The 17,394-nt window shown below is 42.6% G+C and overlaps 1 protein-coding gene across 2 annotated transcripts in view; it reads right to left on the bottom strand.

Annotated features, from left to right (window-relative positions):
- Window positions 1–17,394, bottom strand: part of LOC102216182 (voltage-dependent T-type calcium channel subunit alpha-1H) — a 60,135-nt gene that overhangs the window by 25,262 nt on the left and 17,479 nt on the right. For both annotated transcript variants that reach the window (XM_013914314.1, XM_005746976.1), the window contains exons 7-15: window positions 14,875–15,187; window positions 14,685–14,777; window positions 14,021–14,588; window positions 9,646–9,998; window positions 4,188–4,339; window positions 3,496–3,681; window positions 3,117–3,234; window positions 2,472–2,627; window positions 1,661–1,748 (exon numbers count right to left, since the gene is read on the bottom strand). In XM_013914314.1, the coding sequence (XP_013769768.1) occupies window positions 1,661–1,748; window positions 2,472–2,627; window positions 3,117–3,234; window positions 3,496–3,681; window positions 4,188–4,339; window positions 9,646–9,998; window positions 14,021–14,588; window positions 14,685–14,777; window positions 14,875–15,187 (2,027 nt within the window). The remainder of the gene's footprint in view (window positions 1–1,660; window positions 1,749–2,471; window positions 2,628–3,116; window positions 3,235–3,495; window positions 3,682–4,187; window positions 4,340–9,645; window positions 9,999–14,020; window positions 14,589–14,684; window positions 14,778–14,874; window positions 15,188–17,394) is intronic.

A 17,394-nucleotide genomic window follows, 5' to 3' on the forward strand; every position in this document is an offset into this window, starting at 1 on the left:
CACACACACACACACACACACACACACACACACACACACACACACACACACACACACACACACACACAGAATATTTGATGTCAAAGAATGATTCTCATTTATTATATTTTGGGATTTGCAATATTTTCATGGTTTCGTTTGGATCAGGGCTGCACTGACCATGGCTGTATCCGCTGCATATAGGCTGTATATGTCCCGATCACTGGCTGGTAAAGCTCTGTGGATGTTCAGGTTTTTAAGGTGGATCTTATGCATGAGTTGTGGAGCTGACAAACTGACTGCACTAAAGGTTGTGCAACTGACTTCTGGATCACATGGTCTGGCAAAAACAGACCAACCTAAATTAAATCCTCCTTTTGTGTGTGTTTTACTTTGATTATGACAACAATTAGTGACTAAATAAGACTTTAGAAACTACTGAGTGAGCCCATAAACCCATGTGGAAAGTCTCAGCTGAGCAATACGGGCATTTTTTTAGATATCAGTAGATATCAGTGAAATCTGACTTCGCTGCTCCTGCTCGACATTAGAAAGAAGACGTTTAAGACTTCAGTCAGTAATTTTTCATCAGGGAATTTGATAATCCGCAACTTAAAGTTTATGATTTAGAGAATCAAGCTAAAAACGTTTAAAAATTGGGTACTAATATTGTTTATTACTCACTGTCAAAGAGGACGAGAAGAAAAACACATTCATAAATAAGACAGGTTATCAGTATTTGTCCCTGAGAGTAAAGAGTAAAGCAAGTTCAATATAAACGCTGACACACATAAATATTCTAAACGTGGAGTCTGTAATAATTGGATTAGCTGTAAAAATGTGCTGCATTATTTAAAAAAATCTAGATAGTGCACATTTGTGTTACTAAATGTTCGCAATGTGTTTCGTGTCCATTTTTCACTCCCGTGTTGTTCTTGAGCAAATACAGATGAGCTGCCCTCAAGAAGCTCACAAATGCAATTTAAACAAAATTAGCCTCTACTTAAAAAGCCCAAACCTCCTTCAGATTCATCTTACGCCTAATTTGAGGTAATGTAGGTTGAATTTTTGAATTCATATTAAAAAAAAGACAGCATCAGAGTGAGTAAATAATGGCCTATGTGTAATGTCAGTGAGGTTTATGCGGTTTTGCCCTTTTAATGAGCCCTCAGAGTGAAAGTAAGAGTAATGTCTTGATGCCTGCTTCAATAATCCAGGTAAGGAAATCCCCGAAAGTTGATTCTGTTCATCTGGACTCAGTGTTCTCATTAAGGTGACATCATCCGCAGCTTTCCCACCATTATAAACCAACAGCCGGCTGACTGAACCAAATCAGACAAACTGAGCTTGTGGCTTTTTTGTTAGTCGGTGGCATGAGTTTCAGTCGTTACGCAGCTGTTTATAAGGTCGGGGAAACCTGCAGTCAGCCGAGACTGAAGACGTCAGTTGAACGAGAGATTAAACTTTTCTCCCACTGAAAACGCTGCATCCAGATAAAGATCTTTCAATCTTTCTGGGATTAAAAACAAGAGAATATTTTGCAGAATTATGGAAAGCCTTTAAAATGTTCACAGGATGAAAGAACCTCCAAGAATTCAGGTCAGAATACACCAAAAGGCTATTTTAAGGCGACTCCATGTGAACTTTCCCTTCCATGCCCGGCTGATCTGCGAGTTTGTACCTGCAGCGTACAGCTCTCTGAGTTTCTCCTCGTCCTCGTAACACATCGAGTGTCTCTCATCATCGGCCTCAGATCTGTTAGCATCTCCCTGAAAACACAGACAGACGCAAATATACACCAGAGTCATCATAATCATCACCATCACCACCTTCCCTTCCTCAGTGTTGTAAAAGTGAAAAGCACATCTCGGTCGAGCGGGAAAGACTAAGAGGAAAACTAGGCAGATGGGCGGAGGGAATCTCCAGCGTTCTCTAGTTGAGTTATGTGGATGGCTTTGGCAGCGATCTCCTGTAGTCACGCCAATAAAGCTTTACTGAATTTAATTAAAATTCACGCCAGAAAGATGGAGGCAGGCGGCTTTGGCAAAGGGTATCTATGTGTGTGTGTGTGTGTGTGCGTGTGTGTGTGTGCGCGCGCACGCAATAGTGAGAGAAAGAGCAAGCGCTCTCTGATGCCGGAGATAAAAGATGAAAACTAAACAACAAAAGCTCACCAGCTGTGAATGGCAGGCGATATCAAACACATCCCTACCCTGGAGAGTATTTTGTGTGTGTATGTGTGTGTGTTGCAGTGAGAAAGAAAGATGGAGGAAGAGAGAACGGAGGATAGGCAAAAAGCAACAGAGGAAAAGTGTGATGATAAAGAGACAGCGAGCGAGAGAGAGAGAAAGGAGAAACCACACAGGCAGGATGGAGGAGATTATTCTCTTGTAGGCAGCTTTGGTATCATCAACACAACAGAGCTCAATTAGTCTCATTCGCTCTGCCTCGTTGTCTAAGTAGCTCAAATGAAACGGCATCTTTGCCCTTACTTCAGCTTGAAAGCCCTCGACCAAAATGGCGACGAGCAAGTTGAAGAGGACGTAGTTGCCAAAGGTCATGAGGGCGACAAAATAGAGGGCAGCCAACGGCGTTGTGGAGGCCATCCCGTTATAGAGCACCGCGTTCCAGTCCTCCTGGGTGAGGATCTGCAGATTAGATAAGATGCGGAGAGACGTCAGGGGGTTAGAAAAACAGGCCGTCAAACACACAAGGAGCCAAAAGGCGACGCGCTACGTTGCTAGCAGGTGTTCCAAGAATAGATAATGTGAGTTTCTTCCTTTATTATCTTGTCGTCAGTTGAACAGTAATGACGCTCATCAGTGTTAAATGAACTCCCGCCGAGTGAGTGCTTCATTATTGCTCTTCCTCCTCTGCTCGTGAGGAACATCTTACCTGCCCACTGGGACAGTTCTTTTATACTTTTCTGAAAAACCGAGCGCGCGCGCTCCCAAATCGGAGCAAATGAAATCACGGGCGAGCGCTCGTGACTGCAGCAGCTGTTGTTTGAATCTCACTCCTAAAAGTGGCGCGTAATTGATGGGGAAATTCCTCCAAATCAAATACCGTCAGTGTCTTCGTGTGCTCTGCGCGTGTGTGTCCCTGAGCGAGGGTGCATGTGAGGATGTTTGTCTAACCTGAAAGACAGTGACAGTCGCCCAGAGCAGGGAGTCAAAGTTTTTTCTGTCTGGTAAAGTGTCTCCGCTGTCTTGTCGCAAACCAAATTTACAGCCGAACAGATGCATCCCCAAGATACTGCAATACACACACACACACACACACACACACAACAGTAAGGTAATGTTTTTATCAAGCAGTAATTTAATATGTGCAACAACAAGATGCGGTAATGCTGCCTGCGTGCACAGCTGTATCTACATGAAAGCCGATGACACATGTGGTGATCAGTTTATAACAGAGGAAGGAGAATCCCAGCAGTAGCCATTTGAAATGTAATAACAGTATAATTAAAGCAGAGAAAACGCTTAATCATCACTGTAACTCGTGAATATATACCTGAATATGAATATAAAAAGCATCAGCAGCATGCAAAATGTGGCCACGTTGTCCATGGTCTTCATCAGCACCACCAGCTGCCTCCTGAGTGCAGGAAGGAACCGGACCAGCTTCAAAACTCTCAGCAGGCGGAAGGTGCGCAGCACCGACAAGCCTCCCTCGGCCTCACCCACGATCTCCCACACGCTGAAACACACACACACAGGTTAAAAGCACAGAGATGCATTTCCATTGAAGCGATTAAGGAATCAGCTGTTACCCTTTGTCAGCATTAGCGTCACCCAGGAAGACAAAAACAAAAAGAAAGAAAGAAAAACTTCCCGAATCTTTTCAGAAGGGAGAGAGCGCTCAAGTCTTTTTGATGTGACGTGTGGCAAACGAAAAAACGAAGTCGGGCCAGTGTTGTTTACAGTTCACCAGCCAATAAAGAAAGCCAGCGCAGCGTGAACTGGCACGGTAAACAAGCAAGGCCTTCAAACGTGGATACATAATTTAGCTTGTAGTACTACATAATAGAGTGAATACAGGCCCTCTGGACTATGAGTGCAACCGCTTGGCTCAGCTGCCAGCACCGGCATCGCTGGCAGTTCGGGAGATTTAGCTGCAGAGCCCGAGACGTGAGAACAGGAGGAATAACTAATGACAAGAATTCCCTTTTTGGGGTAAACACACAGACAGAGAGTTCCCCCCACCTGATGATGACAATGACGCTGTCAAAGCCGTTGTAAGGGTTCTTGATGTAGCCGAAGAGCCCGAGAGCCAGGAGCTTCAGCAGCATCTCGAGACTGAAGAGACTAGTGAACACCATGTTACTGATCTCCAAAATATCTGTCAGCTCCTGCGGCTGAAGAGGTGCAGTGTTTGTGGAGAGAAAACAGGGAGAGATTGATGTACAGAGATGGACGGGCACAGAGAAAAATGAACAAATAAACAGAGACAGACAGCGCGGAGCTCAGTGCACTCAACATGTTAGGAATCTCCAAGATGTTGGTGAAGGCTTCAGTTTGGGTTTACATGGATTAAAGCTGGTCAGATTTTGTTGCTGTTCTTTTTTTCAGATATTTTTTTAGGTTTATGACAAAAAAAAGCTTACATTTGTATCCTCATTCCAAAAAATCCACAAAAAAAATGTTTCAGAGCCTGTTTTTAAGGACATAGCTGGTTACTTAGTTGTTTCAGGACATTTTTCTACTGATCAATTTGCCATAAAGGCCCACTGTTATGTAAAAACATGCATTTTTTTTGCACATTTGGACAATCAAACATTTAACAGAATTAAAAAGTTAACCCAATAAAGTCTAGTAACCTCTAAACTTGCTAGCTATGTGCCAGTCTATCAGTATCTGAATTTATAGTGAAGCGACAGGAGAAACACCCTTCAACCACGTGACAAACGTTAATATTTCATAGTTTATCTACCAGAGGGGAAATTCCCTGTTAGCCCTGTCCCTGTTTTCCACTTTTATCGTAACAGTTGAGAGAGATGACATGAAAGCAGGGAGAGCAGAAGGAGGACGTGCAGGCTGCTGCGTTAGCGTCACACCATATGTGTGAGCCAAACAGCACAACAAAACACGACTGTGCTTTAAACTGCTTTGTCATATTATCTAAGTAGGGACCCATAAATGATGATTACACGTGAAAAATGTTAGCGAAATCTGTTCATGGTTTGTGCGTCTGAAAAAAATAATACTGGCTGATATGTTGATTTATTTAATTTTTTTTGAGTTCAGTTCAAATTTATTGTATTATTATAGCATCAGATCACAACAACAGCTGCCTCAAAGGATTTATATTGTAAGGTAAAGACTACAATTATACAGAGAAAACTAATATCAGCAAGCACTTGGCGACAGTGGTAAAGAAAAACTCCCTTTTAACAGGAAGAACCCTCTGCCAGAATTATCAGACTCTTAAATCAGCAAATATCGGTCTTAAAGATGCTCACTGGGTTCCAATAGAATGATTTATTTTATAATGAAGAACTTCATAAAATTATCTGTAACCCTGTAATATTGTAATATGCAGCATTTGTTCTTCTGGGGGACAAAAACCCACATCAAAAACAACAAAAGTACTTGGTCATCTACACATATCAGGGGTGAGCAGTTAATTTTTAGGCGCACTCAAACTCAATGAGCGCTTTAGAACAATCCATTCTTTCACAAATGTTTGTGCAGCACAGCCACGTGTTTGATTTTATACACCTGTGTCAACTGACTAAGATTAAGTGATTAAGAGGTGTGGCCCAACACGTTTGTCCATTTAATGTACTAATTTCTGATGTTTTTAGGCTATGTTAGGCGTTACCTTAGTGGTAGCTGTCATTAAGAAAAAGTTAAATAAAATAAGTAGAGTCCTACATTTGTCAACCCTTCAAAAGCATGACACTAAAATCTGTGTTGCCAATGATTAGGGAATCACAGATGGAGCCTGTCTCAACCTGTCTGTCTGATATCGAGGGTCTGCTGCTGTCTTTGCTATTAAAGTGCTGTCATCGTGCCAAGATCGAGAAAGCTCCCCAAAGCCTTCAGAAAATCGTCCGGGTATCCACGCGAGTCTGCAAGGAGTTTTATACAGAATACTATAAGGGCGTTTGTATTATCATAGCGTGAGATAATTCACTATCTGGTAAGTACATGATATAACAATATCTCTTGCATGCCTGGACACAAGAACAAAACATTAATTAGTGCAACTGAGGTATTTCAGCCATCATGATTCAGGAGTTATTAATCACGCTCGTGTCTTATACACAGTCAAGGATGTACTTCATGTGATGAGCTACAAGGCTGAGCTGTAATTACAATGAGCGTGTAATCTGTTAGTGTCCAAATGTTGCCATAGTAAACTAACCATAATTTCTTCATGACATCATCGCCAAATAAAGTGTAGTTGATATTTTACGATTAAATTGAGATTAAACCCAAAATGTGGAGATCACATTTCACAATAGCTGCCGAGGCTCTACAAAAGCCTCGCGCAGATGAGTCAGTGAAACAACTTAAACAGCTGTCTTGTCGTGTCTCGTGATACAACATCCTCTTTACTGCATGAGGCTGTAACCGTCGACAACCTTGCATCTGTCCACTGCCAGCTATTTCATCTGGTCAATATTGTGTGGGGTTTTTTTCCTTCTGGCCAGATGCAGCTTCACCATCCTTATACGCATCACCTCACTGTGTTTATGTGATTCTGCAGTACGATTTCACGTTCTCATGTACACAAAGCTTTATGCAGAGGGCTTTAATCTCCAAAATGATCAATAATATTTTTTCTCAATGTGTCCCTAACACTCCTTTGTAAAGAGCAGTCAGTTGGCTGCAAATTCTTTGCAGCCAACTGAACATAAAGGCAAAACCCGCCCTTTTGGACTAAATGTGCTCCGGACAGACAAATACAGAGACGACTGGCTACAGTAACAGAAGAGACATTTGGTGCAGACCAAAGACATCTTTTCAGGAGAAGCGTAGCGGTGGAAATATTAGTGCTCGGGGTCACTTTGCTGCCTTTGCTGACTGGGCAGCCTGTAGTAATTAAATCAACGCCAAATTCTCTCCATCACATCAAAGAGTGCTTGAAGATAATGCGAGGCATCTGTCGGAAAACTGAAGGGGACCTTTTATGAGGATAATTGTCGTAAGAGATTTGAACCCCGTTAAAATGTTATGAAACAGGCAGAACGAGCAATAAGCCGTCAAACAGTTTGCTTGGAAGAGTGGTCAAAAAGTTCAACAAGACCATGACAAAAACTCATCCACAACCATGCAAAATAATTTCAAAACAGTATTTTGAAAGCTTTTTGAAGGCATACTTATACCATGTGTGCTAATCATTTTCACAGATAAATATCTGGTGGTAATTTGTTTGCATAAATGATTTCAAAAGTCCAAAATTTCCACTTCAAAAGCACTCTAATCATGTTCACCATCTTTAAAATGATGCCACGTAGGACTTCCTCACCTGCACACTCAACCAGGCCCCGCACACACTTGATGAGGCGTCTTTTCCAATATATCACACAGTACCGTGCAAAAGTCTTGGGCCCACCTTTGCGTCTTTATATTTTGCCAGGAAAATGGGAAACAGGTGCAGCAGTTTATTAAAACGTGTAAAATGGGCAAAAACAGAGTTTGTACAGTCATAGCAGTACAAACATAATCGTTCATGACCACCTTTATTCTTCACCACAGCCTGAACTCTCTGACAAGCTTTTGTCTAATTTCTTTAAGTTGTCTTCAGGAAAAGTTCTCGGGGGCTTCTTGAAGGACATTCAAAGCCCGTCTTTGGATGTTTCTCCTTTTTTTTCTGTTTTCTGTCAAGCTGATCCCACACCGTCTAACACCCTTTTATTGTGGTATAGCAACGCTAGTGGGATGTTGTCCTATTACTGTAGAAGCTGGACAGTCTCCGTGAGTCCATGCTGCTCTCCGTGCATCTGTTCAGAAAGACCTTACCATTGTAACAGGCTGGCGCAGGCAATTAACTAACCCCAGCACATGTATGTAGGAACAGGGTAAAGCCATGGAGACTTGACTTGTATGGTCTTGTTCTGTTAACGCCAAATAAAGGTCTGTTGTTCTGTCTAACCGACTGGCCGCCGAGTTGTCCAGTTAACCTCCCCACCACATGCCCGCTGGTCCTGCTATCAACTGAATGGATCAACTGAAGTTCCAGATGTAACTTTCAAGTCCTGTGTCGGGTTTTTGCTTGATTTTTTCCAATTTACCCGACTTTCAGGTACTGTTCATCTGTTTTAGGTTGCTATTTTTCATTTGACTGTTACGTGTACACACACCACTGGTTTATCACTTCAGTTAGATGCCTTTTTGTATGCTTGAATGATTCAGAGGTCAGTGTGAAGTGGATCTTTGAAAGATTTTGACAGACCTTCAGAAAGCTTGAACAAGTGTTGCTCAAGACCTCTTTAAAACTTTCAATAAAGGCTTCCTCCTTGGAAGGAAAATATAAACAAATGATAGGTGGCTCAAGACTTTTACACAGTACGGTGCATACAGATAATCCTGTATTACATACTGTGATAGATTAGACTAAACAGGATTATTGCTGGGTTTTAACAAGATCAGAAAAACATGCTAACAGCAAACGCTCTGGATTTGACATCTTATATTTTCTGCCCAGCAGCTGGTTTTGTGGGACCCAAACAAAGACGAAGTCAAGCCAACGTCAACAAAGCACAAGAGTTAATATTATTCACAAATCATAATAACAAGTAGTCTGCATAAAGTCTAACATAGTTTATACCTCTGAGCCACAGAGCTGCTGTCGTACAATAACTACGACAGTAAAAGTACATGAAAGAAATAAATCATGGAAGCTGGTGACATTTCTTGAAATTACAGAGAACATAGACCCCGTTTTTTTTTTCTTTTGCTCTGCTCCTTAAACCAACAAATGAGTGCACATGAGAAACTGCTTCTCTGAGCATGCTCAGCGCCATCTGCATGACACACAGCTGCTCTCAGAGGGTTTTTCAGAATAAACAGCACTGGTCATCCTGATTGAAATTAGGAAACACTGGCAAAAAGCAACTGTAAAGCTATTTGCGTACATCACCGTTTTGGATGATAAAAGATGGATGCATTCACTTATTATATTCATTCGCATTGCTTCTTTGTTGATTTTGGGCCAAAAGGGATAAAATAGGTAAAATAGGGCAGCTCTCATCCTTAAATTTTAGCTATCGGAGAAGTTAAAGCCATCCAGATTTGTCATATTGTTCAGGAAATAGGCCAAACACAATCTCCCGCTGCCTTTCAGCCAATCACAATGTCAGATCTGTCCTCCCTCTCCACCTCACTCATCCACTCGCTTCTCCTCGCTCTGCCCCCGCCCCCCTCCCCGCCCCACCCCCGTCCTGTCCCAGGGTCACGCTTTAATTAACACTTCAGGTCTTATGAGTTTCTCCATCTCCTGATACATGCCTGCACACACCCACACACAGTCTCTCACACACACACATGCGCACACTCTCTCCGCGATCCCATATGCTCGCTGCTGTAAGTGTTGATTGGAGGGTAAGTTTATTGACTCCACCGCACACGGTGATTAGCGCATCAATTTTCAATCAAATTGTAGTCGCAGCCAATCTGCGAGAGGCGCGCACCCCACACACGTGCGCACACTTACCTGCTCGTGGTACTCTATGCCCATCGACAGAGTATTAATAAGGATGGCAATCATGATTCCTCTGCTGAAGTATCTGCTGCCAACAATAAGTTCCAGTTTAGTTCTGAGCCTCGCCCAGCCGCACTCCCACAGCCTCTTCTTTGGCTCAGACAGCTGCGCGTCACTGAGGCACGAGCTGCTACAGTGACACGGGCTGTTACTGTGACACGAGTGGCCGTGGCGCTGCTCTTCAGGCTGCTCGTTAACATTTTCGCCGTCACTAAGTTGGTTGTAGTAGATGCAGTACGGGCATACCGAGGACTCTCCGGGGACTTCGCCCGGCAACAGTAACGCCGGATGCCCAGCAGAGCCTCCTGCACAGACAGAGATCAGAGGAGAGGCCACATCAATCATGCATCCACGAGGGTAGAGTAAAACGTCGCTTCTGTATGCAGACACTCTGTCATTTAATATATTCTCGGCTCAGCAAAGGAGAGGGGTTTCTTTTCATTTCTGGGAAACAAAAATTCAATAACATGGAAACCACTGTGCTAGTGGGTGGGGGGCGGGGGGGTTGCTTTGTGCAGACGGAGAGCTCTGTTATTAGAACAAGGATGCTCAAGTGTGTGTGTATGCATGTGCGTTTTGTGAGGGTGGAGGAAGCTTGAGGGGGTAAGATTTCAGCAGAATTCATTAGTAAGGCACTCCGGAGGAATGCTCCAACGACATAACAACAAACACTAATCTAGCACGAGCAGTTCACTTGTCATCACAATTACAACAAATTCATGTTTCACTGGAGACTGATATAGTAAATCCAATCTGGTCGTTCTGCGGTGTGTGTGTGCGCGCGTGTATATAGATAAAACTGCCTTCAAGGCAGACTTGTTGAAAATGACTGACTTCACTACATACACAGGAAATACACTAATCAGGAGATGTGGGTGGCTTCCACGTAGCACCACGCTGAATGACTTCTGCTGCAAAGTTCTCCAACTACAGTCGGAATTTATTGCATCACTGAAGTGTATTAAACGCTGATATGTGAAAACGGATGCTTAAAGTGCTGTGAAACACGCAGGGAGCCGTGGAAGGGGGGGACCCTGATGATGTCAGGATTACCCGGATTAATTCAGCTTGGACTTTGAGATAACAAAATTTTAATGAAAGGGCTGCGTTACCAACTGGGCTGTGGAGTCGCAATGTGTTTTTGGAACATGACTCATACTGGGAATTAAAAGACAGGATATCTTGGCCTCTGCTGCTTTGATGTTGACCGTATATTTTTGTTTCTCCCAAGTGAATCTTCGAGTTTAGTGAGAGTACAGTTTTAAGGAGTATGCTTTTAAATTAAGTTCTTGTCTTAGAAAATATATGTGTAATTCAACATTGTCTGGCAGAGTTTTTTTTATGTGAAAAATCTCGAGCCACCTCTCATTTCTTTCTGTCTCCTCCTCTGATCCTGGCGATGATTTGAACCATATTTTTTACAGTCCAGTTCTTGTGTAATTTTCATACTTCAGTCTTGTCTCTCTCTTTCTCTTCCTTAAGAATGGCTTCTTGACAGCCATCTTTCCACTGAGACCATTTCGAGGGTTCAGTGAATAGTAAATGGATCAGCTGAAGGTCCAGATACATCTCGCAGGTCCTGTGTCTGGTCTTTGTAGGATTTTCTTTCCTCCCATTTCTTAAGGACAAAACTTTCAGACACTGTTCATCCGCTGTAGACAGGCCTGCCATTTCTTCTTTTGTCCTGCACTTGACCCGTTTCCAGACATTTTTAAAGGATACACTGCACACCATGCTGGGATATGCCAAGTTTTTGACTAATGGCTCTCGTTGGAGCACAAATATTATTTTATGACTGTCAAACTGTGTTATCTTTGGCATTTCTCATAGCTTTAACTAAAGTGCCTAAAGATATAGTTTTAAAATGGCTCATTGCTAAGTTGTCTGAAATGCACAGATCCAGCACTGGTCCATCTCTTGAGTTAGGTGTTTTTATCCCTGAATGATCAGGCTCTTAAAGAAAGAATTCCTGTAAAGACGGTCAGGTGCTAGGACTGATCTGAAATGAGGTTTGTTTTTTCTTTTTAGTCTGAATAAAATCTTTGAAAGATCTTCAGAGAGCCCAGAGAACCATTGTTCAAGACCACTTTAAAAAAAACGGACGGGTCAAGACTTTTGCACAGTTCTGCATTTTTATGCTGCTTTCAGCAATGCTCGATGTGTCGATGTGGGAAAATAAATATGCATAGTTTCAAAGGTTTTCAGGTTATCCCATATAAGGCAAAGAATCTTGTTAAAAGATCTTCAGTATTCTGCTACAAGTCATCTTCCTGAATATTTGCATCCCATCTCTCCACAGAGATTTCAGGGAATCAAGCACGCAAGGCCCCACAAAGGAGAAGATGTAGATAAAAAGGTTAGACCGGTGAGAAATGTTTTGGATCAATTGTCTGGAGACACTTCAACCTTTAGGCTTGAATAGTACAACAGATCATCTGAATGATCTTCCAGTTTTTTCTCAAAGCTTTGCTGTTGTGAGGAATGACGGCACTTGCTTGATATTTTTTAACAGCATGATTGTTCATGGCATTTTAAAACTGCTGTAAACATATAGTCCTCCTTTTGTCACATACATCATCTCATTACATGGATAATGCTCAGGCTACGGTAAACACAAGCTTATCTTTTAGCTCCTGCAGTGCTGTGTGAGGCAGAGGTGAAACCAGACGGGGAGTTTTGTTTCGGGATTGTGTCGTGTCTGCACAGCGCTCTGAAACTTCACATTTTTCACTAAGTTTGTGCGACATGGGTAAGACTACAGACTGCAGTGGATGACGTAAGGTATAAAGTTACTATGAAACTGCCAGCTGGTACTGGCAAAATAAAAAGCATTCATATATATGAACACTTTATGATCCAACACTCTGCAAAAGAACAAGGAAAAAAAAGAGGAGGCTGGTCTTTTTTCTGTTTGCAGAGTGGCTCTCCATAGCATTTACACATTTACGCAGCTGATTTGCCAGCCATATTGATTATAGTGGAAGCGTGTGGCTGCTGCATGAACTTGCATACGTTACATGTTCAGTGTAGCCACAAGAATTTGAATTATAATACCTCTGAGTGTCGTCTTGTGTAAGGGACACACAGCGTTATTGAATTCTGCTCGCCTTTTCAGTGCATAAAAATGTGCTCAGACTGTAACAGACAGTGGCTCTGCTTCTTTTATCATACTGCTTTGAGCTCCGAAAAGAAAATTAAATGTGCCTGCGCAGTGTTAAAGGTGATGAATGTCGCACAGATATCAAAGTTTCGCTAAATAAATCTGAAGTGATCTGAATTTGAAATACAGCTGAGGGCAAGTGGGAAGATGTATTCTTGGTTAATTTTGGGACTGCCAGAGATTATTTCTCAAATTAAACAAAAACAAAGATTATTCAAACGAACAACAGCAAAACAGGGGAGTAATCATAGACTGTATTAAAAGATGGACTTATTGTACTTTCCAGGTTTGAAAACTGAAGCCAATGTGGAGCTGTCTTAAACCTGCGTTATGGTTGCAAAAAGATGTACATGGCATAAGGAAATCTACTGGAAAACTGCCCTTGGCTTGTGATGATCCCTGTCCTGATTAGATTACAGGCTCAGTTGATAGTTTCAAGTCTTATTTAATAACTCATGATGACATTTTGTAAATTAAGGAATTTCATTAGGGTTAAAAAATGGGATGAAGTAAGAAATGCTTCACCAAGACACAAGCCAATGATAATAAAGGTCTCAGAGCCACCCAACACTCGTCACGCCAGGTTTGAAAATACCAAGATGACAGTTGCTAGGGCCTCAGTCACACAGGCCTAGAGACCAGTCTGCAACAACCTAGCAAGCTCCAGTCACTACGGAAAAATGTGTTTTCCCCAGTTGGATGGAAGTTGCTGTCTTCCTCCAGGTGAAATCGTGGTACTCCTCCCAAAACATCCATGCATTTACTTTGGTCGCTAACAGATTGCTTTGCTGGCCTGCAAACAGTTGCCACTTACTCTCTGAGTTGTAGTGGAAGCTGAAAAAGTGCAGCACAAACCGGAAATCGACAATGCTCACAGTCAAAGTAAAAGTGCTTCCTTACTGCTAATTTGTAAGCAATCAACACATTTCAATGTCCATTTCAAGAGTTGAAACTTTTGCTTCAAAGGAAAAGAGTTCCCGTTTCTGGTTTGCGTCACACTTTTCATGGAAAATGTTCATCATGTCCATCTTTTACATACAGTCTATGGGAATTTTAAAGCCTTTAATCCTGGACACGGGATCGAACTCACTGCTTCCACACATAGTCAGAGTGTGACACTGTAATTCACACACTTTCAAACATTCACACACATCCCTTCATCCTCACCGTGCTCCAGCACCAGCTGCGGCAGTCTGTTGCCGGTCTCCGTAGCAACCAGCCTCTTTTGGTCCTGGTCCTTTGCATCCCGGTGACTGAAGAGGGGCGCTATGAAGGGATAATTAAAGCCGTTGCCTCCATTACTGACGGCGGGGTCAGTCTGAGGCTGATGGTTTTGGTGATGATGATGATAAAGCTGATGAAGGTGCGACAAGTCATTAGGGGCGTGGCCTGAGTGCCGGTGGGCGAGACCGTTCATCTCCCCGGCCCCACCGCCCCTGGCAGATCCGCCACCTTGCTCTCTGTGGCACGCGCACGAGCAGCGAAAGCGCACGCGCGTCTGAGCGTAGCAGCGGGAGAGCCGTCGCCAAGCCTTACGGCCCAGGTGCGCCAGGTAACGGATGATCTCCTCGTAGCAGCTCCCTGGTTGGCTATCGCTGGCCAGCGTGGAGGCCGACTGATGGAGCTGGCGGGCGCGCTGCTCTGACTTCATTAAGGCGTGTTCTCTCTGTTTCGTTTCAGAAAACTGCGTTGCTATTACGACCAGGCACAGGTTGATCATGAAGAAGGAGCCCACCTACAGAGGACGACACACGTCACATACAATAAGTATAATTTTTATGTAAATATATGGATGTGTGTGTGGCCATTTGTGCTATAAGCATGTACTCACTATAATGAGGAAAATGAAGTAGATGAAGTTGTAGAAAGAATGTGCGTCCATGACATAGTACATGATGTCTACCCAACCCTCAAGAGTAATTACCTGAATGAAAACATGCACACAGTCAACAACAGCAATATGTAGTGTGCACCTCATGGTAGCCAATCAGATTCCTGCGATTAATCCTGGAGACATTTACCTGAAAAATGGCAATCCAGGCATATCCAATGTTATCAAAGTTAATAGCTCCTTTGTGTGGGTTCAATTCCCCAGCACGACACTCATTGTAATACTGATACCAGTTCACACAAGACCCGGGCTCATCTACTCTAAGGCCCATCTCTGGTAGGGCCTCCCCAGCATCCAGCAAGCAGGAAGTCCTGCCTACTCGGCGACGAGGCACATCAGAGCACCGGAGCATCCCGTTTTCTCTTTCCATGGAGCAGATGAAAGGGTGGTCGTCTGTGCCGTCGGGCCGATAGTAACCATTCAGGAAGGAAATGTTATATTTCCTGAAGAAGAAGAAGTTTCATGAGTGAACAGATGTTAGATTTCGCTTCGTGTAAGCATAACCGAATATAAGAGGACAACAAAAAATGTTGATTGTTTTCTTTACTGCCAACAAACAAATAACATACCGTTTCTTTCAAAATCATCTTTTCAAAAATGATTAAACTGTTTTTGTCAAATGATACTTAAACTGAAGTAAACAGTGCATTTCTTGGTAACTACTTCAGCTGCAGAGTAATGAGTGTAATGTGAGAGTGGGTATTTATGACAACAAAACTGCGTGAAGAAAAATGTCTCCCATTATGGCTCATGGATGTGTGTGTACATGTGTGCGTGTTGTGTTTTTTAAATTGCATGAAGTTAATTCTGAACAATGGCAGAAAGGAAGTTGTATTTGGCCCCGGCTGCACAGATCTCACGAGTAAGCCAGCATCAAGCACGAGTAACACGGAGCGGACCTCAAACACAAACGCTGAGTTGCTGGGTTGGATTCGAATGGTTTTCAAAAAGATAAATCATTTTATTGACCTACTGTTTCCTTCAAAGGTCTGTTTTCTTGGGGAAAGAAATGAAAGACGGTGTGAAACACACAGAGGTGCTAAAGGAGGAAATGAGGAAACAGAGAGGGAAACACAGATGAAGGGAAAAAGCAAAAAAAAGCCAGGGAGGGTGCATTGGAGAGATAAGCAATCAATCATGTGTGGCGTAGAGGAGGGTCCCGGGGGAGTGCTGCTGCCTCACTTCTTATTAGGAAAGGTCATTTTGTTGTTTATGAAGCAGAAAAAATCAAAATCTTTACAGTGAACATGAAACTGGAGAAGGGTTCGTTTTGCTAAAATGGTACCGGGTACTGTGCAGTGGGCTACTTGTGGGCTAAGCGAGAGTCGGTTAACAACTTCAACAACTACTGCAGACGGTAAGGAAAGGAGCTGTTCCTGCAGCAGAAAGCAATTCCAGCTGAACTGTGCGCATTATGTTGCAAATTAAGTGAAACAGCTGGAAATCATTTTGCAAATGTCATTTTGTAAAATCTTGTACAACAAACTATGATCCACTCACTCGACTCTATTGGTAAAAATTACAGAGTCAGAATTCAATCTTAACCATCTGAACGCCCAGATTCCTCCAGAGAGAAGCCAGAGCATTCAGACTCTTGGAGCTGCGTGCCTTCTTGAACTTATGATGTAAGCTTAAGATTGGATGATATAACATTTCAAAAAATGTAACGATTAAACAAAATCACCTCCAGGAAGCACTGATGACTCACAAAGAAAAATAAAACACCCCAGGTTTAGCCCCTTTACCCAAATACTTTCAGCTGAGGAGTTATTTCTTTCCATTTCTCATTATGATTATGCTGATAACTATTTGCAGATCTGGGAAATATTAATATTTGCACGAGCTCAGTTAAAGTTGTGATGAAATGTGTATTGTGTTTTCATAATGAGGCAGTGTTTTGCCTTGTTTATCATCTCCATGAGCGCCCAGATAAATTCCACTCTGGCAGTAATGTCCTTACATTAAGAAGCAAAACTCTCAGTAAAAAAAAAAAAAGTGATTCTGGGAGAAACCAGCTGAAATTAAAATGTATCCCTGACAGCTCTGAAGGTGCCAGATCCATCCTGGGCACGAACGCTTTGTTCCCAATCGTTTCACTGTGGAAGCTGCGAATCTGCGCAGCTGCTGAGCAGAAAACATTTAGGTTAATAAGGCGACGTAAGATCACAATGACACACCAGAAGATGCAAATAATTAATGAAGTTACGCTGCTGTGCCACCTGCGTAAATTGCTCGCAATTTGGAGGGCCTCTATCCCGCTGCTGGGTGATGCCACAGCTGTTTAATAAAGTCAAAGAGCAGCAGAGTTTCTACGTGTGTTTTTTCAGCATGACTCAGATTTTAGCTTCCAGGCAGATTCTATAAGAACTGATATGAAGGAGATGAAGCTGATAGCGGTCAGTAGCCTTCAGGAAGAAAAAAGTGGAAAGTGCTTTTAATTTGCATTTGTTCTAATGTCCAGTCCTCCATCAGATCTACCATAAAATGTTCAACTAGAAGCTTCAGAACCGGAGAACTCAAGCCAGTGGATCATGTCATGTTTTTTACATCCAGTGTGATGGATATGTTATATAATTGTAACTGAAGGAGAAAAATACCCCTAAAAAGCTCAAACGGGGCTTGTTTGTTTCCTGCACTGTGGTTTTATTGT

Source organism: Pundamilia nyererei, unplaced genomic scaffold (genome assembly GCF_000239375.1).
Source record: "Pundamilia nyererei isolate P.nyererei 1_Seehausen unplaced genomic scaffold, PunNye1.0 scaffold00186, whole genome shotgun sequence".
Taxonomy (NCBI): Eukaryota; Metazoa; Chordata; class Actinopteri; order Cichliformes; family Cichlidae; genus Pundamilia; species Pundamilia nyererei.